General features: G+C 33.6%; 1 protein-coding gene across 1 annotated transcript; it reads left to right on the top strand.

The window, feature by feature from the left end:
- The first annotated feature begins 2,690 nt into the window (after window positions 1–2,690).
- LOC133183417 (uncharacterized) lies at window positions 2,691–16,700 on the top strand. Its single transcript, XM_061318380.1, has 5 exons — window positions 2,691–3,248; window positions 3,486–3,782; window positions 6,263–6,354; window positions 12,664–12,884; window positions 16,352–16,700. The coding sequence occupies exons 1-5, from the start codon at window positions 2,777–2,779 to the stop codon at window positions 16,521–16,523; spliced, it is 1,254 nt and encodes a 417-aa protein (XP_061174364.1). The 5' UTR covers window positions 2,691–2,776; the 3' UTR covers window positions 16,524–16,700.
- Window positions 16,701–25,621: the final 8,921 nt, after the last annotated feature.

Genomic DNA, 25,621 nt, shown 5'->3' with positions numbered 1-25,621 from the left:
GGGGTCAATGTTTAATACATGTTTATTAGAATCATGCCAACAGTTCAACTGCTTACTGTCCAGGAGTAAAGAAGGTTTTTAAAGATTGCATTAATTTTGATGGTTATAGCCCCACCCCTCAGGCCCTAGGAATAAGAGATCCTGAAATTCACAAATTTTGTTCCCTTTCACTCATTAATGCTACATTGCTAAAATTAATTAAAATTGCTTCATTAGAGAAGAAGTGGAAAATGTTCTGAGAAGTTGTGTTTTGCCATTTCAGTTCAATTGATACATTAAAGTCATAAATGGCGTATTTTTTCCAAGTTCAGACTAACTAAAATTAAAAAGATCTTTCTATTTATTTATTTCTTTATATAAAGATAGGACTTTCCTGTAAATTACACAATTTAAATCAACCTCGTTTCAAAGATATTAGAAATTTAAAACAATAACCAATATATTTACCGACTCCGCATTTTAAATCACAGACCTAGTTTAAAGTCAATTTAACTATGGAAACATGATGTTATTCAAGTTTAAAATCGGTGAAAATTTTAATTTCAACGTAAATAACATATGTCATGTTTATCTACACTCAATCTCGTATTTTTAGCTCACCTGAGCTGAAAGCTCAAGTGAGCTTTTCTGATCACATTTTGTCTGTAGTCCGTCTGTCTGTCTGTCTGTCCGTCTGTCATTAAACTTTTCACATTTTCGACTTCTTCTCCAGAACCACTCGGCCAATTTCAACCAAACTTGCCATAAAGCATCCTTGGGTGAAGGGGGTTCAAGTTTGTTCAAATGAAGGGCCATGCCCTCTTCCAAGGGGAAATAATTAAGAATAAGTGAAAAATTAATAGCATCTTTTAAAAATCTTCTTCTCAAGAACCACAGGGCCGGGAAAGATGAAACTCATGTGGAGGCATCCTCAGGTAGTGTAGATTCAAATTTGTTCAAATCATGGCCCCCAGGGGTAGGGCGGGGCCACAATGGACAATCGAAGTTTTACGTAGAAATATATAGGAAAAATCTTTAAAAATCTTCTTCTAAAGAACAGCAAAGCCCTGATTGGTCATATTAATATGGAAGCATCCTCAGGTAGTGTAGATTCAAGTTGTTCAAATCATGACCCCCAGGGGTAGGGCGAAGCCACAATGGAGGATCAAAGTTTTACGTAGAAATAAATAGGAAAAATCTTTAAAAATCTTCTTCTTAAGAACAGCAAAGCCCTGATTGGTCATATTAATATGGAATCATCCTCAGGTAGTGTAGATTCAAGTTTGTTCAAATCATGACCCAGAGGGGTAGGGCGGGGCCACAATGGACAATCAAAATTTTACATAGAAATATATAGGAAAAATCTTTAAAAATCTTCTTCTCAAGAACAGCAAAGCCGTGATTGGTCATATTTATATGGAAGCATCCTCAGGTAGTGTAGATTCAAGTTTGTTCAAATCATGATCCCCTGGGGTAGAGTTGGGCCACAATGGAGTTTTACATAGAAATATATAGGAAAAATCTTTAAAAATCTTCTTCTAAAGAACAGCAAAGCTATGATGAGTCTTATTTATATGGAAGCATCCTCAGGTAGTGTGGATTCAAGTTTGTTCAAATCATGACCCCCTGGGGGAGGATCAAAGTTTTACATAGAAATATATAGGTAAAATCTTTAAAAATCTTCTTCTAAAGAACAGTAAAGCCATGATGAGTCATATTAATATGGAAGCATCCTCAGGTAGTGTAAATTGAAGTTTGTTAAAATGATGACCTCTGGGGATCTGGTGGGGCCACAATGGGGGATCAAAAATTTTATATAGAAACAAATAGGAAAATATCATATCTTCTTCTCAAGAACAGAAAATCATGTTTAGTCATTTTGATATAGAAGCATCCTCAGGTAGTATAGGTTTAATTTTGTTAAAATGATGAACCCGGGGGGGGGGCACAATAGGGGAAAGTCAACTTCCGGCCTCTCTTTTCTAAGTTTTACGGAATCGGTAGCAGTAGACTGAGTATGAAGCGACATTTTAAGAATTAGAGAGGATTTAATGTGATTTGAGCTGAATTGCCCAAAAGTGGAGGCATAGTTAAAGTAAGTACTTGAGGGAAACGGTTGTATCCGTTAATTTTAAACACATTGTAGACTAAAAATCGAGGCGAAGTAGCTGAACTGAAAAATTCAAGATGGCGACCGTGACGAACCTTGTTATTATTATAGCATGGGGGATTTCTTATTTATGGAAAGAAAGGTTAAAAACGTCAAGCGCCTGTGGACGCCTGGGATAGGGAGGAGCCACAGTGGGGGATCGAATTTTTACAAAGGAATATATAGGAAATATTTTTTTAAATCTTCACAAGTTCAACAAATCCATTTGTTATATTGACATGGAAATATCATCAAGTAGTTTAAAATTCAACACCCCCCCCCCCCCCCGGTAGTAATCTTTTCAATACTGAACTGATTTACTGATTTGTGCTTTTGCCTAGCCAGTGTGCTCAGGTGAGCGATGTGGCCCACGGGCCTCTTGTTATTTTTATTTTTAGCTCAGATACGCCATATATAGCTTTAATTTATTTTTAGCGATAAAAAGTCTCATGTCCATTTTTAGAACTTTTAAATATTTACCGAAACCGAAAGTAGTAATGTTTTAAACGTGAATTCAAAATCCTAGATTTCATGTGAAGGTTGTGATACATTATTGCCTGTCAATTCAAATTTACTGATCAAATGGACTACATATTCTTGATGTGTTATTCAGATATGATGAACTGATCAAAATGTAATTGTGGGTTGATGGCTGGGGGATTCAGTATTTGTGTGTCAGTTTTATGGCTTGTTTACGTACTTTCAACCCATTATTTCTATTATGAGAAGCTCAGATCGAAATTTTTTGGACTTGACGGGATATTAAGGAAACCATACGACGGTAGCTTAACCAGTGACAGTACTTATTTCTCTTACATTCAGGTATATCCCGTTCATGGTGAAAACCAGACAGACCATGCACCGTCATCTCACTCGAATCAGAATCGTGGATTTAATATCTCAAGTAACCGCCAGCAAAACAATGACAGGCAATCTAGACCAATAGCACAATGTACTGAAATATGTAGTTTAAACAACCAACACGTTTTACTTTGTAACAGGCAGCATATACCACGGCAGTTTCTGAACCTACCACCTGATGTCCAACCTCTTCCTCAACAATCAAGACAGGTTGTACCTGTTCAGACAGACCCCACCCTGCAGTCATCGGATATATCAGGTAGTCATAAATTGAAGTAAGAATTTGTAACTATAAACTAATATTTCCATTTCTGAGGTTGTGATACATTATTGCCTGTCAATTCAAATTTACTGATCGAATGGACTACATATTCTTCATGTGTTATTCAGATATAATGAACTGATCAAAATGTAATTGTGGGTTGATGGCTGGGGGATTCAGTATTGGTGTGTCACTCTAAGGTTATTGACAATACTTATTTCTCTTACATTCAAGTATATCCCGTTGAAAACCAGACAGACCATGCACCGTCATCTCACTCGAATCAGAATCGTGAGTTTAATACCTCAAGTAACCGCCAGCAAAACAATGACAGGCCATCTAGACCAATAGCACAATGTACTGAAATATGTAGTTTAAACAACCAACACGTTTTAGTTTGTAACAGGCAGCATATACCACGGCAGCTTCTGAACCTACCACCTGATGTCCAACGACCTCGACTATCAAGACAGGTTGTACCTGTTCAGACAGACCCCACTCTGCAGTCATCGGATGTAGCAGGTAGTCAAAGTAAGAATTTGTAACTATAAACTAGTAGATTTTGTATGTCGACGGATTTTTCCGTTATTTCCCGATCATGACAGGGAGCACACGGCGGGTGTGACCGGTCGGCAGGGGATGCTCGCTCCTCCATGGCACCTGATCCCACGTCTGATGTTTTGGAGGTCCGTGTTTGCTCTGCACCTACTTTGTAATGTTTAAGGGTCCTCCACACACCCCCAAGTTATGTTCTCATATTACTGAGCATTACTTTTAACAAGCATATCAACCTTTAAAAACTGGCCAAGAATTGAAATATGATTTACACTGGTTTTTTTAAAATTTAATTTCATAAGTTTTAAGATTTTTTCCCCACCGAGTTTTTATAAGTAGCACAACAAATTTTGTGTTCTCCTGGAGTATATTATTAAGCCTAGAAAACAATCACAAAAACTTAATTTTATCACTGAGGATATTTTTTTTAAAAATTAATCAAAGTTATAAAAAATAAATATAACTCATTTACCTCTAAAATTCATGGAGAAAAAATTATGGAAGATTCCTGATAGTATAGAAGAAACATTAATGAATTAAATAACAACAAAAAATTGAATCAAAATCAAATTTATTGAATAGGGAAAATTATTTTCAAAATCTGTGGTATCGAAGTTCCGTTTTGAGAGTTATCTTTCCTGTTACCCAGTACTCAAAAACTTTGGTAAGTCTCCGCATACGTCATCATACATGTACTCAGTAACTCGTTATTCACAACTGAACAGGACAGATATAAATGAGCAAAACTAGAAATGCACACTTTATCAATATTTATAAACACACAATGAGACTACTATGGTGCATATGTGGCAACGCACTACAAAAATTACGCACTTTGATAAATTTCTTCAAAGTGCGTTAAAATTGGGACAAAATCAATGCACTTTGAAATTTTTTTCAAAGTGCGTTAAGAGTGTACATTAACATTTTTTTTACCATGGAGACACTTAACGCACTTTGAAAAATATGTATCAAACAAAAATTATTATTTAAACGCACAAATCAGTGTACAATAATATCAACTTTTCACAAGAGTCTTGTTGACGATATCGCAATGGATTTATTAGCCTGAAAGTATAATAAACTTAAACGTTTTCGAGTAGATATACCTGTTATTTACGAATCATTATGCAACAAAATCTCAAATGTCTGCTGTTTTTTATTGAAAAAGATCGACACTTTTTCTTCTTTCGGTCACGGCGTGATCATGCCATGTGTTCATTGTTTATGATCAGAGTGTCGCTCTCGGTTGGCTGCATACTCTTCCTTTGACAAAACCTTAATATCTAAAGAAAATATACCAATGTCATACCAGTTATATCAATACATATATTTGGGTAGGAAAGATAAACTGAGAAAGAACGCTGAGGGACTTTCTACCTGTCTTCTCCTCGTTTTCGATGAGAGTTGATCAATTCATCAGTTTTTCGAAAGAAATATAACAAAATAATGCTGTCTATTACTTAAATCTAAGTCCAGAATTAACAAAATGAAAAAAAAAAGCTGTACTTCTTCAAAGGGGCGTTTTGTTTGTTTAAATAACAAAAGAGTGGAATGTAAACCTGTTTTTACCGTGTAGACATATAAGGAATATATTACAAAAGTTGTAAACGACAAGTTGTATACGACAGGTATTACCGTGTAAACCGGCCTTTACAGGCGGTGCAAGTCAAATCGTCAGCGCACAAACTATAATATTTACATTCCCAAACATTTTTACTTAATATTCTTTGCAAATTAGAAGACTGTTCATTTTCTCATGAACTACCATGAATGAGCATGAATATCTCCATTGTTACGTCATAATACCGCACTTGACGTCAAAAGTATAGTGCAAACTATTTTGCTTTAAAAAATGACAGTTGAATGGCGGAATTTGTGGCAACTCATCAGAAAAATAATGTAAATATAAGAAATGAATTTAATTTTTGAAGATTCATGAGGTACATGAACTACGACGCTTCACGCCGGCATATTTATCATGAAGCGCTAACGCGCTTCATGAAATATGCCGGCGTGAAGCGTCGTAGTCGTAGTTCATGTCCTCATGAATCTTCAAAAAATTAAATTCATTTCTTAAATAAAACCGGAAGTAAAAGTATTTTTTCTCGATATACGTCACAAGTCACGGGGTGTGGAGGACCCTTAATTAATAGACTTTTCAGCTAAATACTGTTCGTTGTCTCCATATATTTCATCCTTAAGTTCAAAGTTATCATTGTATACTTATTTCTACAAATTTGTATTTTGATAAGATACTTTGAGTAGCCATAGTGAAAATTAGTCTGTTAAGTTTTAAGATTCGACAATGATACGATTATTGTTTGCTTAATATGTGTTTCTTTTCCAATTATCAAGCATTATCAAGGAGTCTATGGATGATTGAGAAAAAAACAGTTAATATATCACTGTGCGATGAATTAAATGTTAATAATATTATAAAACTTGCACTGTAGTTGGTGAATTTCTTACAATAATGGTATATACCATGACAGAGGACTTTTGTCTCCGTAGCCTGCTTGGAACCTCAACAAGAATTGTCTATCGGGTAGGTTAAATGTCATCTAGAATCTCCTATATATATAGTGTTCCCAAAAAATGAGAATTTTTTCGTGAAATGTTTTTTTTTTTTTTTTTCAAAATATTTTTAAAAAAAAATATTTAGTTGAAAGCAGTTTTTTTATTAAATGACAATGCTTGCAACTTTCTTATTTTATATACAGTTTTCATTATACTCACCGGTTTCTTTTTATACTCCCTGTCAGTTGCTTATGTTCAAAATGAGAGCTATAGAAAAATGAAAGCCTGTTGTAGATGTTGATTATCAAAGAATTGCAAAGCTGGCGATACTTCGGAAATACCGAGTATTCCACTGTGTAATATTGATTCACTTGGGACAAACTATTGAAAAATGAATTTAGGAATTTAGCAAAAGGAAAGAGCTGGTAGGGCTAGGAATGAAACCCCATTTTTACTACACATATTGTTGCTCTTACTGAGCAAATATCCAAGCCTTCTTATTCGTGAATGTTAATTTATTTGGCCTGCAAACTATTTTTCTTAACTGAATTCCTCTTCTTTTTTAATATTCTGTATCACACAATACAATATTCGGTGTTTCAGAAATATGACCAGATTTAAATAGGCTTCCTATTGTTTAATAGCAGTCAACAGGTAGAATATAAAATAAATGAGAGGCTATCCATGAAAACTGTATGTATCATTAGAAAGTACAGGGTATTGTCATTAAATAAAATAGTAACATTAAATTACATTGTATGTTATTAATCCAACATTTTAGATAAAAGCATCGAAAAAAATTTAATTCTCAATAATTTCTGGGAATACTATACAAGTGTATGCGCTTTTGTTGCTATGATGTTTGGACGGTATGGGATTATGCATGTGAACTACACACTAGTATACAACACAACTTGTAATCCATTGTATTGATAATTACTGACGATTGAGTTGAAAAAATGGTGTGTTCCTGTTTTGCACACATTTGATTATTAGGTATAAAACAATAGGAGTGAAATATTTTTTGATAGCAATTATAGTCTGATCTCCATCTGGGATCTACCTAGAATTACCTGCAGGCATGTTCACAAAACTTTCCTAAGATACGTCCCAAGATTGTTCCTAAGTTATGACTTAGGAAGAAAGTTAGGAACATCCTAAGAACTATACTTAGGGCATATCATAAGATGTAGCTCGACGGTATCTTAAGAACATCTTAAGTTAGGATATCCTAACATACGATGAACACAATTGTTTCTAATTATACTAAAAATTTGGGAGACATTTGCAGCCAAAAAAAAAAAACTTCTATATTACATAACAAAAATCTATCCGTTTACATGTACATGGTGACTTCAGTATAATTTTAATGTTTACATCTTTAAAATTATTTTTATATATATATATATATATATATATATATATATATATATATATATATATATATATATATATATATATATATATATTAAATACCCCATGTAAGTCGCAACGAAACAAGCGAATTTTTTCTATCAAAGTGAAAGATTTAATTTCATTTTTATTATAAAAACGGTGTTTCAGAAATAATATTTACAATATGTTGGATAACTCAAAAGATAAAAAAAATAATCTTTAATACAGTAATTTACCACAATGAAGATTATGATATGACGTATAATAAAAGTAAATTATTTTTTGAAAAATAAACTGAAAAAAAAATATGAAATGAATTTTGCAGGGCTCGAAACCATGTACCATAGTATTCAAACAGGGAAATGTTTCATTATTTTAAAGGCAATGCTTAATCTCCCGAGTCTTGGAACTCTCAACAGTTTTAAATTGATGTAAATCAAAACAATATTCCCCGATTTGCTTATATCAAGGCGATAGATAAAAATAAGAAAATAATTTTCACTTTTAGTCCCATACACATAAAACGTGTAGGAATATTTTTTTTTTTTTTTTTTTTTTTTTTTTTTGATTTGTTTTGTTTTGTTTTGTTTTTTTATTCAGGAGAGTATGGACGCCCCCAACCCCCCACCCCCATCCCACATTACATGTAAGAAGGTTTTTGAGTGCGGTCATTTTTTTTTATGTCAAAGTTTTTCAGGGAATTTCATTTTTCGTCTAGTCAATTATATTTTCCTGCCCCCTCACCCTAAAAGTCAATTATTTCTCTGCCCCCTTCCCCAATTTAAAAAGGGATCTGACGTGCCTGCATTACTGCATTATGAATAAGAAGAGGAAGTGAAAATTTTCAAGTGCAAAATTCAGGTGATTTTTGATGAAGTGGAAAAAATAGATTATCGAACATTGTAACTAATGTTGCAAAGAAGAGGGCTTTGGATAACATATGTGAAAAAATGATTTGTGTAATTCCTTAGCCAGGCCCGTAGGAAGCAATTTCAGTTTTCTTTTTTTTGGAAGGGGGGGGGGGGGCATAGCTATATATTTTCAGTTGGGGGGGGGCACTATCATCTTCCAAAAATTCCTTGACAAGCAAAAAAAAAAAGGTCATCAGACGCAATTATTGAGAGGGCACAAGCAAATAGTAGCTATGCTTTCTATAATATTCTATATTTCGGCAAAATTATTTGAGGGGGTTGCAGCCCCCGTGCCTCCCGGTTCCTACAGCCATGTCTGCTAATACGCAGACTGTTGAGGAACGCAAAACTGTCGCTTATACATGTACTTGCGATGCTCAGAAAAATAAGCATCACCAACTTAGGATGATCTTAGGATATGATTTATGTTGTCCTAAAGTTAGGACGAACTTATGACGAGGTCCTAGATTTAGGAAAGCTTCGAGAAACTGACTTAAGACTAAGATATTTCTTAAGACGTTCTTAGGACACATAATAGTCCTAAGATAGCTTCGTGAACATGCCTGCTGTATTTTACCAATACATTTTGATACATATTTAAAAAAAATAAATTTTCAAAATTTAACTTGTCCAACCGAACTGAAGATGAAGTTGATACATGTAATTTAAACAAATATCCTTATCACAATTCGTCCCTTTTTAAATGAGTGATTAAATTATTGTTATAATAAGTATTTATGATATTTTTCATGTTTTAAAATAGTTTATTCTTCTTATGAAAATACAGAAATGAATCAAAATATCAAATTCTAAATAAATCATTTTTTTCTTCCTATTTTTTACGTAGGTTCTCTTTCTCCAAATTCACAACTATTGTATAGACTATAGCAATTTAGTTATTAACTCACCGGGGAAAACTCCCGTTTTGCACACATTTTTTCAATACTTGAAATTCAAATGTGTGCAAAACGGGAACAAACCGAACAAGATGTGTTTGTGAAACACTGATGCCCCCATTTGGCAGCTAATGACAAAGTTTAAAGTTTCTCAAATGATAAAAATGTTGGTACCCAAAGAAAGGTCTTGTCTCGAGAAATAGACCTGTGAAATTTGAAAGCCCTAGCTCCAACTGTTCAAAAGTTATGGCGAAGGTTAAAGGTTTATAAAAGTTAGTAAAATTTCAAACTCAAGGTCAATTGGGGCCTCAAGTGAACGTCTTGTCAAAAGTGATACACATGTTCGTGAAATGTGAAAGCCCTAGAACCAAACGTTACAATGTTATGGCTAAAGTAAAGTTTTTTAAAAGTAGGTCTAACTCCAAGGTCAAGGTCAATGCCAAAATTGATGGTATCCAAGGGAAAGTTTTGTCCCAAGGAATGCACATGTGAAGTATGAAAGCCGTTGCACCAGATGTTTAAAAGGGTATGGTCAAGATTAAAGTTTTTCAAAAGTAGGTCAAACTTCAAGGTCAAGGTCAAAGAGCAAAAGTTGTTGGTATCCAAAGGAAGGCCTTGTCACAAGGATTACATATGTAAAGTATGAAAGCCCTAGCACCAACCATTCAAAAGTTATGGCCAAGGTTAAACTTTTTCAAAAGAAGGTTAAACTCCTAGGACAAAGTCAAGAGGTCAAAATGTTTGGTATCCAAAGGAAGGTCTTGTCACAAGGATTACATATGTGAAGTATGAAAGCCCTAGCACCAACCGTTCAAAAGTTTTGACCAAGGTTAAAGTTTTTCAAAAGTAGGTCAAACTCCTAGGTCAAGGTGAAAGGGTCAAAGTGGTTGGTATCCAAAGGAAGGTTTTGTCACAAGGATTACATATGTGAAGATTGAAACTCCAAGCACACACTGTTCAAAAGTTAAGGCCAAAGTTAGTCTCATAAAATTTTGCAAAAGTGGGTCAAACTCCAAGGTCAAGGTCAAAAATGATGGTACGCAAATAAAGGTCTTGTCACAAGGAATACACCGTGAAATATGAAAGTCGTAGCTCCAACCAATCAAAAGTTATAGGCAAGGTTAAAGTTTTTGCGGACAAACAGACAGACAGCTAGACAGACGGACGGACAGGGTAAAAACTATATACCCCCGAATCTTCGATACAGGGGCATAAAAAAAATCTGTGTTTCAAATTACATGTACACGGATAGGTCTTGTATTGTAATCTTGCTTCAGGTCAGAGCTCAAAGGTCAAGTACCTTGTAGAAGTTGTCGAAATATTGAGCTGTGTGTCTTTTCTTACAGCCACAAAATGAACAAGTTAAATTGATGCCAAGCATCAAATCGGCCGCAAAAATATATTTCATTTGAAGAATATCCACAAGAAAAGAGTCCAAAGAAAAAATTCAAATAGAAAAAGTATATGATACATTTTTACAATTGCTTTACTTTTCTGTACATTTTTTACACTAGTTTTCAGTGATCAATTGTTAAATATTGATGAAAATAAAAATAAATTCATTACTATGAAAATCAGACTGCAATAAAGGGTAGGAACGTATGTCATCAAAATATTTGATTCAAGGACAAATACAACAAATATCTAAAATAATTGATTATGAATATCATAATGCCGAGAAAAAGGACACAAGCTTCACGTGCTGATACCCTGGATTTTTGCCAATTTATAATGCCGATCAGTGTTGTGATAGATATGTATGTGAAGTGCAGAAAAAAATTCATTGTGTCACTTGCAACTGCATTGTAAATTCAAAACTCAGTACTTTTTTCAATTTATTAATTATTTTAGGCATTGTAATTCAGATTCGAAACTCAATACGTTTTCTTTTTATATCTTACGCACGCCCTTGTTTGGGAGCAGTTCATGAAGAACTTTTTGTAAAATCATTAAATCAATAAATATCTGACGAGAAATGAAAAACAAATTGAAACATGATAACAAAATATTTAGACTTAGTTAAAAGCATTTTTTAAAAGGCTTTTATTCGTAACTTTTATGTTTGTTATCAATAAAGAATTATTCCAAAGAAGCAATAAAAAAAATAACGTCTCATTTCCCCATGTGCATATTCTAACACAACCACAAATAGATCGGCCGCTGCTGCGGCCGATAATGATTTGAGAGTTCACATCCCCCTTACATATGTGGTGAGGGCAACAATAAAAAATTATTTGGTGTACTCCGACCGACTCACCAAAAACACCCTACACGATCATTTTTTAACTACTTTTACTTTATTTATTTATTTTTGTTCCATGGAAATACAGATTATCCGTATCGTGTGAAAATTAAGTTTAATCATTTCATAAAGACGCTTCTTAGATTGAAAGTTTTTACGGCAGCAATAAATATTAAATCTGTCTAGCTGCCCCATGTTCACTGAACAAATTTGCTAAAGTCTTAGATATGACGCGGCGCCGCGAACAAGAATCGAACCCGGTCCTCCCGATCACGAAGTGAGCGCCCTACCATTATGCTGCTTTAACAACAACATGAATAGGTTCACCAACTTATATATATATATATATATATATATATATATATATATATATATATATATATATATATATATATATATATATATATATATTACAGAAAATCTTTCTTGAAGGAAACTATTAATTTTCAGACCAGTAATCATCCTCACAATGTCAAGGTTTTGTGATTTCGGAACTCCACACAAACGTTTGTGTGGAGTTCCGAAATCAGAAAACGTTGACATTGTGAGAATGACCAGTAATGAGTTTGTCGTTGAAATACTGGCACAGAAGGCCTATAGGCGAGATGCTCTCAGTGCATTTTTTTTTCTTTTGTTAAATTCCATAAATGTATATATTTTTATGCACATTTTATGTAATTTATTGTGGTTTTTCATATGCATTACCTGCCAGGTAGAAGGGAGAGTACATTCAAACTTAGAAGCAAACACTTATGTGCTGGCATTACTGCCCTATGACAGCATCTACGTTTTCTTTATTCTTTTTCTTTAAATTGTGTTTATATTATTAATTTTTTACTTCTCAGAAAAAAAATTCCAATCATTTTCTCGAGTTTCTTAAATACACTTTCCAGACATTGTATAGGATTTTTCAACTTTACCATGAAGGTAATTATGAAGCTGCCATCAGGGAATGGGTCGGACACTTAGGTGCATCTTTGGAAAATGGACAAGATGAGGGTCACATGGTGCTCCCAGCATTTGACTTTTCTAGCGTTGTACATAGACATTGTGATAATCCAAACTGTTCATCGTCTAATGAGAGCTTTAATCATGTCAACGTAGTCCTTGGAAGGTAAACTTTTCAAATATACGTTAAAATGTGTACAAAATTCTTCAAGATTCTCTTTGTAAATTTATGGATTTAATTTCAATACTGATGCTATTTTTTATCATTTTATCAATGATATATATTATGGTCTAAAATCTAGAAAATTAACTTTTACCGTCCACATAATAGAAAGTAGTACCATAACGTTTACTTCATAAATTCTTTTTATCATTGGGGGGGGGGGGGGGTTGTTGAGCGTTGTTGCCATGGTTACTAAAATAGTAATATTTATGAAATACTAGTACTTTCAAAACGTTACTCCTCCTACAGTTTTGGACTGATTTGAATATGACTTTGACACAAGATTTCAAACTCAGATAAATAATTCTGTGTATTTTTTTTATTATTTGGAATAATGGTGTTGCCATGTTTACTAAAAATAGACATTACTGTAAAATTCCTTTAAAACGCTACTACTCCTACAGTTTAGATCTCTTATAACTTTGCACAAAAGTAGACTACACTGAGATACATCAAATAATTCACATAGAAGTAAGACAAGGAATTTTCACTCATAACATTATAAATGCATCTTAATAAATTTTGCAAATAAAAACTAAATAAAGTAACTAAAGTATACTTAGATTTCACTCGCATTGTAAGTATTGTACATTAAATTAAAAGTCTACTTTCATTTTCTATAAACAGCCATGAAATAGCAAAAATATGAGTACGGTGGCGTTTCCGGTTGGCGGATCCAAGTTACTGGCAATTTTTAATGAAACTGACAATAAGCAATCGTTCAATTATTTCATAAAAAGCCATCATTGATTTATTCAATCAAAACTTGATTTAAATGATATTATAGAAATAAGTTGTGATAACAGATTGAAAAGGGAAATGTGCAAATTATTTTTGTCATTCACCGATCTTAATAATGACGGAAGCTTATGGAACATCATATAGCATCGAGCCCGAGGTTAAAAAGAAAAACGAGGCGATTATAGCTGCATGAACATGAAAAAGCTTTTCTGTAAATGGTCATTGAAATAATGGTAAATCATTGATAACACTATAAGTTGTGAATATATTTATATACCGAGAGACTATTACATATACATGCATGTAGTAGGTTTTCCTAATAAATATATCGCCTTATCGGTAAAATTTGTATATGTTCCTCACTGAGAGCGTCATGGCAACGAACCCGAAGTACAATTTGTACTTCGTAATAAGCTTGCTTATATGAAAAGAGAAAATTAATGAATAAGGTATTGTTCAAATGCAATTAAAGTTGTAAAATTTTGTGCTTTAATCAATACATTTCATTTTTTAGCTCACCTGAGCTGAAAGCTCAAGTGAGCTTTTCTGATCACATTTTGTCCGGCGTCCGTCCGTCTGTCCGTCTGTCTGTCCGTCTGTCCGTCCGTCTGTCTGTCTGTAAACTTTTCACATTTTCGACTTCTTCTCAAGAACCACTGGGCCAATTTCAACCAAACTTGCCACAAAGTATCCTTGGGTAAAGGGGATTCAAGTTTGTTCAAATGAAGGGCCACGCCCTCTTTCAAGGGGAGATAATTAGGAATTACTGAAAAAATTATGGCATCATTTAAAAATCTTCTTCTCAGGAACCATAGGGCCAGGAAAGATGAAACTCATATGGAAGCATCCTTAGGTAGTGTAGATTCAAATTTGTTCAAATTATGACCCCCGGGGGTAGGGCGGGGCCACAATGGAGGATCAAAGTTTTACATAGAAATATATAGGAAAAATCTTTAAAAATCTTCTTCTCAAGAACAGCAAAGCCATGATGAGTCATATTTATATGGAAGCATCCTCAGGTAGTGTAGATTCAAGTTTGATCAAATCATGACCCCCGGGGATAGGGCGGGGCCACAATGGAGGATCAAAGTTTTACATGGAAATATATAGGAAAAATCTTTAAAAATCTTCTTCTCAAGAACAGCAAAGCCATGATGAGTCATATTTATATGGAAGCATCCTCAGGTAGTGTAGATTCAAGTTTGATCAAATCATGACCCCCGGGGATAGGGCGGGGCCACAATGGAGGATCAAAGTTTTACATAGAAATATATAGGAAAAATCTTTAAAAATCTTCTTCTCAAGAACAGCAAAGCTATGATGAGTCATATTTATATGGAAGCATCCTCAGGTAGTGTAGATTCAAATTTGTTCAAATCATGACCCCCGGGGGTAGGGCGGGGCCACAATGGAGGATCAAAGCTTTACATAGAAATATATAGGAAAAATCTTTAAAAATCTTCTTCTCAAGAACAGCAAAGCCATGATGAGTCATATTTATATGAAAGCATCCTCAGGTAGTGTAGATTCAAATTTGTTCAAACCATGACCCCCTGGGGGTAGGGTGGGGTCACAATGGAGGATCAAAATTTTACATAGAAATATAAAGGAAAATATCTTCTTCTGAAGAACTGCAAACCATGATTAGTCATTTTGATATGGAAGCATCCTCAGGTAGTGTAGATTCAATTTTGTTCAAATGATGACCCCTAGGGGTAGGGTGGGGCCCTATGGGGGATGGAAAGTTTAACATAAGAACATATAGAAAAAATATTTCTTCTCAAGAACTGCAAACCATGATTAGTCATTTTGATATGGAAGCATCCTCAGGTAGTGTAGATTCAAGTTTGTTCAAATGATAACCCCTGGGATAGGGAGGAGCCACAATGGGGGATCAAATTTTTACAAAGGAATATATGGGAATTTTTTTTTAAAATCCTCTCAAGTACAACAAAGCCATTTGTTATATTGACATGGAAGCATCATCAGGTAGTTTAAAATTCAAGCTCCCCCCCCCCCCCCCGGTCTTTTCAATACTGAACTGTGTGCTTTTGCCTAGCCAATGTGCTCAGGTGAGCGATGTGGCCCATGGGCCTCTTGTTTCTGAATACAGTCTTTTGTATCAAATACTCGGCCTATTCATCGGGCGTTACAAGCTAATTTTTACACAGGTACTTGGGAATTGGTTTATAAATATGCATGTACCTTATTGATATGTAAAAAAAGTAAAGTACATTTTTACATATCAATAAGTTACATACATATTTATATACCAAGACCCAAGTACTTGTGAATTTTTACCCCCCCCCCCTTTCAAAAAATATCAAATTATCAGTAAAATGTGCATATAAGCTGCTTTCATCCTTGACAGAAATGAAATAATAGTATCTGGAGTACAATATCCCTAACATAGTATAACAGGTTTCACAATAAACGTCAATTAATGATTTATTTATTCAAGTTTTTACAAAAAAAGGGGGAGGGGTGGAGACGTAAATCTACTTCATGCAGGATTTTAAACATAGTATTTCCTCCTGCTATAAGCCTGTAGGCTGTCAGTAGAAACTCTAATATATAATTTTATTTTCTGTCGGTAGTGGTAAAAATTCAATCCTCCGCGCTTGCGCGGGATTTCATCTAGTATCATATACATGAACTTTATTTGAAAGAATCAGAAATCTTGGGAATGGCAGAATGAACACGCTTCAATGTTTTATTGACCAATGGTTCCACACTACAGAGAGATGCAATGTTCCAATTCTATCTTATAATCCCGAAGAATCGGACTTTAGAGGAATGAGGTCAGTTGTATATTACACACTAGGGTTGAAATTTGAATGATGGTCTTTATAATTGTATAAGAATTTTATAGCGTGGAAACAGATAGATGTTTTACATGTCAACGATCTCATTGTTCAATGTTTTTCAAAATTGCATATTGCAATTTTGCGTATTGCACAATATTTTCAATTCCTTTTGCATATACATGTATGGAAAGTTGGTAAGTACAATGGTTGTGTCGTGTTTCCAAGATTTATATGTTTTCAATCTGTGAACACCTACATCTGCATTTAGTTTGGTTTATATATATATATATATATATATATATATATATATATATATATATATATATATATATATATATATATATATATATATATATATATATATATGTATGTATGTATGTATGTATGTATGTATATAATGAAAAAGCAAAAAAGGATTTCAAAAAGGGTGCACAGTAAGCATATACATCTTGGAATAAACTATTGTAAACATGTAACTTGCATGTTATTTTGCTAACGCACATCATTTTACATCTTTTTTTTTGCATGATGACCCATCCAAAATATCTCGGGTATTTAAATAAGATTGGTCAGGATCAAATGCAGTTTGTTTATATGCCCTCCCCACAGATTTGATTTATTTTTAAGATTTTTTTTAGGTTGATCACTGTTCGTTATCTTCACCTATTTCATTATAGACTTGCTATTTGCAGCACTACTATTTGCCAAGGCATTCAACACAGAAACCGCCGTCTTTTATCTAGTCAACGACCATTGGTGCTTCCAATCAACTTAAATAGAATGCCGTTCTCTTCTAGCAATGAATTACCGACCTACGTAAATTTTGGAGGAACAAGGTAGAATTGTACTCAATTATTAATAACTTTAATTTCTTGTCGTTTTAAATTTGTCTTTCACTAATTTACAATTTTCAACTGTTAATGACTAATTAGTTATAAACTCATTAACATTTGAAAATTGTAATTAGTGAAAGACACATCATAAAGGAAGGAACTCAAGATTAGTAACAATGAAGTTTTTGTTTGTAAGGTTTTAGAATAGCTAGGCCTTAAAAGCACATCTGGAAATAAAAATTATACTTTTCCTTCTCAAAGAATTAAATTCTCCAAAATCATGCTTCCGGTTTAAACAATTTTAACATTACAGTCGAAGGGATGACGGTCATATAATTCAAGTTGTTCCTGTTTGTCTTTCAGGTATCGTTTAGCTGGGGTGTCATTTCGAATGTCTGGAGCTAATGGTAGACGCTCGGCCAGCAGAGTATTGTACTTCGGACAATCTTTTTATCACAGTGACGATTCCTTTGACTTCCAGCCTTATCACAGTGATCCTTTAAACAGTGACCTTTCATTTGCATACTACGTTATAGATACCGGTGACTACGTTACCTCTTAAACAGAAGCTATTACAAGTCAATCATATCCTGCTCAATGTGTGTTCCTTCAGTGTTTCACAACTCTTTATTTAAGAGGGCTGGGGGTTGTGGCCATTTTCAGACTATATTGATCTCCTTTAGAAGAAGAGTTCCATATAAAGATATACAAAAATGATCAAATTTTAAAACTAAAATGTATGAAATTTTCCTTTGCCAAATGATAGTTGACAGCTTAAGATATCATATCTAAAAAATTAAGTTACATCTGATGGTTAATTTGTTGACCCCCCAGCCTCCTTAATGAGGAGCCGCCACGGTAGTTCAGTCGGTAAAGCGCCCGCTCCGTGATCGGAAGGTCGTGTGTTCGAATCATGGCCGCGACTGACCTAAGTCGATAAAAAATAGGTAGCAACTGTTCCTTCGCCAAGCGCTCGGCACTTTGAAGTGAAAGTTGCGGGTCCTTCGGATGAGACCTTAAAGACCGAAGTCCCGTGTCACAGTATTGGCACAATAAAGAACCCTCACTGCTCAATGGCCCTAAGTGCCGAGTAAAAGTCTAAATTTGAAGCCCTTCACCGTTATATGATGACGTCTCTATATGAGTGCAAAATTCTCGAACGGGACGTTAAACAACATACAGTCAATCAATCATTTAATGAGGAACGCTTATATGTATAAATTTGGAGTGCGTGTGTCTTTGAATTATTTGAAATGAAAAATTATCAGAGAATTGTGAAGAATTATCGATCTTTTTACTATATAACTATGATGATTTGGACTATGCAATATTCAGGGATGAATGAAAAAGTCTATATTTTAGTACATTAGTTGTGAATTAATTCATTCTGTGATAGTTAAGAGCTTTAATTTAAATATTTCTGTTGAATTGTATTACATCCTTCTATAGATTCTGTTGGTTTTACTTATCTGTGATATACTCTAACGTCACACAATCTCTCAGTGAACTCTGTACTTCTGGTCAGTACTTAAATGTAACGTATCTTTTTTCCTCATGTGTCTGTATGTTTTAAGTATGTTTTAACTAAACATTCCATTAGTAAACAAATTAAAGAGCTATTTAACAGACTAATTATGATGATATAAAATGTCCTTTCTTTGATGGTGCCTGATAATATTGAAATGTGCCACCTCTTCAACAATGCCATATTTTAAGACAGCTTTAGTCCGCTGGCTTCCAGCAAACTTCAGTATACATGGAGGAGGGCAAAGGCACAGGTGGTAACGAAAGCGTCGGGGTATGTGTGGAATCCTTTGGGATATTGTCGAAACATTTCCGAAGCCTAAATTAATGTTTGAATTCTACGTGCATCAAGGCTGCGTTCAAGATCGTTACGCCTAACCCAGAAGCCAGGCGATTTGTCTGGTGTGCTTATCATTACCGCTACATTTTCAAAATTTTCATTACCGCTCATAGTCTTTACCGCTACAAAAAAGGTTACATTACCGCTACATTTAAAAGTATACATTACCGCTACATTGCCTCTTTTGTTAGCTAGCCGCTTATGCGTGTACAGATTGATTTTAAGTATAAAATATACATGCGTAAGACCTGCTTTCCCTTTTCATGGTCATGTTCATATTTCACATCTACTCCACACTTTTGAGTGTTTAAGAGTTTTATTATCTACCAATAACTAATCCTGTATTGCTGCGATTTGTCACAAACTTCTCAATAGTAGCCATGATGTTCCAGTGACGCTAAATATATGGATTTATATATACTCATTTTTATTAGAATTCAGGTCCAAATTGTACTTCACTACATGGTGAGTGAAATATGTTGAATAGAACTCATATTCCGTACCATTCCTGACTGATTCAATATGTAGCGGTAATGAGTTGTTTTCGGCAATAGTCCTATTGACAAAATGTAGCGGTAATGATCGCCCGAAAATTTGAAGAAATGTAGCGGTAATGAGTTGAAATTTTTGGCAATGTAGCGGTAATGTTGACCTCCCTTTGCCTAGTGTTAAAGTCATATATAGCGTATTTTTGATAAGTTCAGACTAACAAAAATTAAAAAGATCTTTCTATTTGTTTTATTACTTTATATGAAGATAGGACTTTCCTGTAAATTACACAATTTAAATCAATCGCATTTTATAGATATTAGAAATTTAAAACAATAACCGATCATTTAAATATCAGACACAGTTTGAAGTCAATTTAACAATAGAAACGTGGGGTTATTCAAGTTCAAAATCGGTGAAAATTTTAATTTGAACGTAATTAACAAATATCGTGTTCATCTACACTTAATCTCATAATTTTATTTTTTTTTTAGCTCAGATACGCCATATATAGCTTTAAGATTATAAATAAAAATATTTCAGTATTTGGGTGAATTAAAAAAAATGACCACCAAACTGAAATTTTTTGGAAAAATTCAACTAGTTATAACATATTTTTCACTTATATCATCATATTGCACATGCATTCTAGTTTAAAATCCTGAAGTGGCAATAGAATAGACAATTGGATTAAAAAGTTTCAGAATTTTTATTAGTAAAATTTCTTTTGAAAAAAGAAAATATCATTACACCTTAAAAGACTTTCTAAAATACATAATCACAAGAAATTATGGTTTTTTATGCTTCAAAATGGTAAAATGGGTATAAATGATTAAATCTAGACCTTGCAATTGATTGAGTATCTTCTCTTGTATATGTGAGAAAAAATTGGCTTTTTGATTGTTATTTTACATTATTTTTTCAATTCTGGTTTGAAAAGTTTTAACATGAAAAAATATGAAGCAATAAAATTCCCCAAAATTCACTTTTTTGTCCGTTCAAGTCAATTCTTTATATCTAAGCCAAAAAAAATTTTTTTATACGAGTCCTCTTACAAAAAATACTAGATTTTGAAGTGACCCTATTGTGTTGCACTCCTGACATCTGATATATATTTTATTTAACATTGTTTTAAAAATTATAAAACACAATAACCCATTCTTACTTTGTAGATTAATTTGTCGTTTTGATATTTTTTATCGTATCCGGCAGGTTTTTTCATATTTTGAAGACCTTAAAACATGATTATTTGCAAATTAGTGTAATATATATAAATTGCATTTAAAAATATATGTGAAATGATGAAACTATTCCCTGAATTGCCTGTAAAATTTCTCTAATTTGTTGATAGACATAGTGTTTTGAACATCAAATAGTATCAAACATTTTTTTTCAACTTATTTTTTAGTAAAGATAGTTATAAAGCATTGGTAATTATAAAGCAGTTTTCTTGCACTCGTGACTGCAGTAAAGTTTAAAATTAAAACCATAGAACACAAAAATTCATAAAGTGTTGGCAACATCAAGAGGTAATGAAATTGTGCAATATTTATAGTCCAATACTTCATAATTAAAACAGATGCATTTTATCTGGAATTATTCCCTACTTATGCCAAAAAACTAGCTTAAATGTATATTTAGAAGATTGATCGATTGATTATTATTGTTTAACGCCGAGTCGGCAATATTTCAGCCATATTTCGGCGATATATTTAGAAGATAAAATACATTTCACAGCATATTTTCCTTTAGAGGACAAACACTGTAACCCACCAGAAAAATTCACCTCATCATTTTTTCTTTATTTTCATTCTTATTGGATGATTTATAATTCTAACATATTTGTTGCACTCCTGACCAAAAGCATTGGAGCCTTTAAAGTAGAATTGTGATGTGAAAATTACAGAAGAATTTGTTCTGTTGCTTCCCACGTTTTATCTCGTCTTTTACTCATCACTGGAGTGATGAATAAAAGACGAGATCACCCGTGGGTATCCGACGATGTCGAAATACAAGTACATGTATCTAACCACTTTCTCGCAGGCCAAAGTTTTGTCGAAAGTTTTCGGCGATTCACATTGATGTCTACAAGTTTTAAGTTTAAACGTTTCCTTTCATTTCACTGAAAATTTCCTTGATCGGCGAAGAATGTAGCTTGTTAAAATGAACAGTAAAAAGTTAAATTTGTCTCCTATATCTCAAAGAAAACATAATTCTCCCGAGGAACGAATATCTAGTGAGTTAAGGTATCCGATCCATAAAAGGACATAATTTTCTGACCTTAAATATCCATCCTGTATTAAATACTCGGAAATTAATTCAAAGCATTTTAGAGTAGAAAAGGATTTACCAGGAGAAATTTTCAAAAATATAATTACCTAAGCAGTAATTAATTAATGAAGAATGCATTGAGGTCTATGAGGACAAGCAAATTTTTGAAAATAAAAATTTAAATACTAAGAATATCAAAAAAATGCTTTGGTGGAAAGATGTATTTAATTATTAGGAATAGAAAAATGATTAAAAACGATTTTTTTTTTACCAGATAGATTATTTTAGAATTGATTTTTATTGATTAAAAGCAAAGAGGGATAACTCTTCAAGGACAGGACAAGGTCAAAAATTAGGACACATTCCGCTCTTACCTATTGATACTTAAACATGAAGATTATGTCTACATATAGTGAGTATTCAGCCAATATATATCTTTTATGCATTCAGATTCATTGAATCTGAGGTTATTATGGATCGGATACCTTAAACAATAAAATGATACAAAACTGATAGCTTTTGTAGATATTAAAAAGACACTTATTACTACATGTAGTACACTGTATGTAATATGGCTTCTATAGGATACAGTTACAGTAAGGGAATGGGGCGCAACTGTACAAAAATCAAGTCTACTACTCTAAGTAGTCCAACTTAGTCCAGCCCCGCCTCCAGTTATCAAGAGTTATTAAATTGTATGTAATATAGTTAGCAAAGATGAACTTGCCAACCCCCTCCCCCACCCCCTCCTTTGGGAAACATGGATGGACCCCTCATTAGCTGGTCGAGAAGAATTACACAAGCATGACAAGCCCCCACACACAGATGGGTTTTTTCAACGTCCGGAGAGAGTTGGGATTTTTTTTTTGGTCAAAAAATATCCTAGTCGGAGAAAAAAGTATTTATTTATCTCACTATGGGAATTTATTTGTATGTCCCCCTCACTGCCCTAAGCAAAATTCCTGGTTCTCCCTTGACATTTCAAACACACTCCCTAGCCCCAAAGAAAAAACAAATAAAGCTTACTTCATTTATTCTTATTTTTCACATCACTACAAGTAATGTACAAATATAACATCCATATACGATTTAAATCATGGACTTATTACTCCCAGGATTTAGTGGTGTTTTTTTTTTTTTTTTTTTGTTTTTTGTTTTTTTTTTGTCGGAGGGTCACAAACACATTAAACCTTTTATAAAGGTTACAGATTGATATATGGGTACCAAAGAAAAAAAATCTGTAATCATACATGTGTTTATTTTCAAATCGGGATCGAGATCCCTCCGATTCGGATTCGTTTCATATTCATTTTCAGATTCGGATTTGTTTCATATTAGAGATGTTTCTGAATCTGAAACGAATCCGAATGTGAAAATGAATCTGAAACGAATCTGAATCGGAGGGATCTCGATCTCGATTTCAAAACTGAAAAAGATATACATGTATATCATCATAAGAAAATTTCTTCACTTATTATACTATGAATAATAATAATATATATTCATTTTTGTGATTTATTTTTCAATTTTACTATGACCAGGAATATATCGAATTTTAATTTGAAAAGTGTTTGATTCTTCTCCTTCTGAATTTAACTAGTTCACAATTACTATTGCGAAGTACCATCGCCGGATACCCACGGGTGATCTCGTCTTTTACTCATCACCCACTGATGAGTAAAAGATGAGATCACTCGTGGGCATCCGACGATGGTTAAATACAAGTACATGTATCTCTGTTTGATATGTCATTTAAAAAATAGTGAGTGATGTTATTATTTTGTCATTGGGATGGGGGTGTTATAAAAGGGACAAGTCAAATTCTATAGACTGAAAAACAGAAACAGGTACCCTTTCAATTCACGGAAAAACCTGCTCGTAAAAGTATCATTGTTGTATTATTCACCTACTTACATTATTTGTTTCTCGCAAGAATCGTGTTCTGTATTCTTTTAAAAAAATATTCTGTGTAATTAATGTATTCACACGAATCATTTTATTTAGTTATATGCAATTGAAAATTATGTCGGATAAATAACCTTTAAGCAACCCCTTGGCCACTTTTTCGCAGGCCAATTTTTTGTCGAAAGTTTTTGGCGATTTACATTGATGTCTACAAGTTTTTAGTTTAAACGTTTCCTGTCATTTCCTTGATTGACGAAGAATGTAGCTTGTTAAAATGAATAGTTAAAAGTGTAATTTGTCTCCTACATCTCAAAGAACACAATTCTCCCGAGGAACGAATATCTAGTGAGTTGAACAATAAAATAATACAAAACTGATAGCTTTCGTACGTATTAAAAAGACACTTATTACTCCATGTAGTATGTAATATGGCTGATCTATAGGATGCAGTAACATTACGGGAATAGGGCGCAATTGAACAAAAATCAAGTCTACAAGCTTTATTTATGAGGGACATAACAGTAATTTTGATAATTTTGATCTGATTATATTGTGCAGTATATAGCGGCAAAATTAATAGGAAGGGTGGAGGGGGCTGGTCTCCATGTCTCCCCCAGTTCTTACGGGCCCGATATTATGCAATTATTTTTTGACGACTTGAACTGAGATCGAGGCCGTTCAGTAGCGATCAAGTGGTGGAAGGTGTCAAAGTAATCCAGCTTCGCCCCCTATTTTTCAGAGTTAGTAAATTGTATGTAATATAGTTGAACAAAGATGAACTTGCCAGCCCCCTCCCCCAACCCCCCTCCTTTGGGAAACACGGACGGACCTCTCGTAAGCTGGTCAAGGAGAATTACGCAAGCATGACAAGCCCCCATACACAGATTGTTTTTTTTTTCACGTCCGGAGAGAATTGGGATAATTTTTTTTGTCAAAAAATATCCGAGTCGGAGAAATGGTGATGATTTATCTCCTTGTGGGAATTTATTAGTATGTCCCCCTCCCCGCCCTGAGCAAATTTCCTGGTTCACCCTTGACATTTCAAACATACTTCCTAGCCCCAAGAAATATTAATCTAGTTTACTTCATTAACTCTTATTTTTCACATTGCTACAAGTAAGGTACAAATATAACATCCATATACGATTTATATCATGGACTTATTACTCCCAGGATTTGGTGGTGGGTTTTTTTCGGAGGGGGTGGGTGGGTGGGTCTCACAAACACATTAAACCTCTTATAAGATTACAGATTGATATACCAAAGAAAAAAATCTGTAATCATACGTGTGTTCATTTTCAAATCGGGATCAAGATCCCTCCGATTCAGATTCGTTTCAGATTCATTTTCATATTCCGATTCGTTTCATATTCAGAAACATCTCTACTCAGAAACATCTCTATTATGCACCTGTTAGTGCAATATATTTGAAAATATATTAAAACAATTAATTTGTGCAAAGTAGTTCTTTAGTTTTAAAAACGCAAATATTTTAGTGAGGCATTTGCCTCAATGGTTGTTAAGGCCTTGTTATGTCGTTTGAAAGATTCTTTGGTGCTTTCTGAGAATGCTATTAAGTCGAAAATTAATAAAAAGATTGTATAAGAATGTCTCACAAAAAATTGAAAACAAAATTACAAAAACTTATACAAGAACAGTATAAACTCATATAAAGTTTTTGGTGAAGAACAGTATAAACTCAACCCAAAAATATCTCTAAGACAGAATCCGATAATTAACATATTATAGCAGAATTCATTTTGATTGATT

This window comes from Saccostrea echinata, unplaced genomic scaffold, assembly GCF_033153115.1.
Source record: "Saccostrea echinata isolate AGI-Se365-2 ecotype Australia unplaced genomic scaffold, CSIRO_AGI_Sech_v1 ptg000009l, whole genome shotgun sequence".
Lineage (NCBI taxonomy): Eukaryota > Metazoa > Mollusca > Bivalvia > Ostreida > Ostreidae > Saccostrea > Saccostrea echinata.
Note: the sequence above shows the minus strand (reverse complement) of the source record. Positions and strands in the feature narration are given on the sequence as shown.

What these genes read in the sequence shown, in the direction of transcription:
- LOC133183417 (XM_061318380.1), top strand. Translation starts at nt 2,777, where the DNA reads ATGGCTGGGGGATTCAGTATTTGTGTGTCAGTTTTATGGCTTGTTTAC. An exon ending in GCAGTCATCGGATATATCAG is followed by an intron (nt 3,249 to 3,485) that starts GTAGTCATAAAT and finishes CTTACATTCAAG; the next exon opens with TATATCCCGTTGAAAACCAG. An exon ending in GTCAACGTAGTCCTTGGAAG is followed by an intron (nt 12,885 to 16,351) that starts GTAAACTTTTCA and finishes TTTATTTGAAAG; the next exon opens with AATCAGAAATCTTGGGAATG.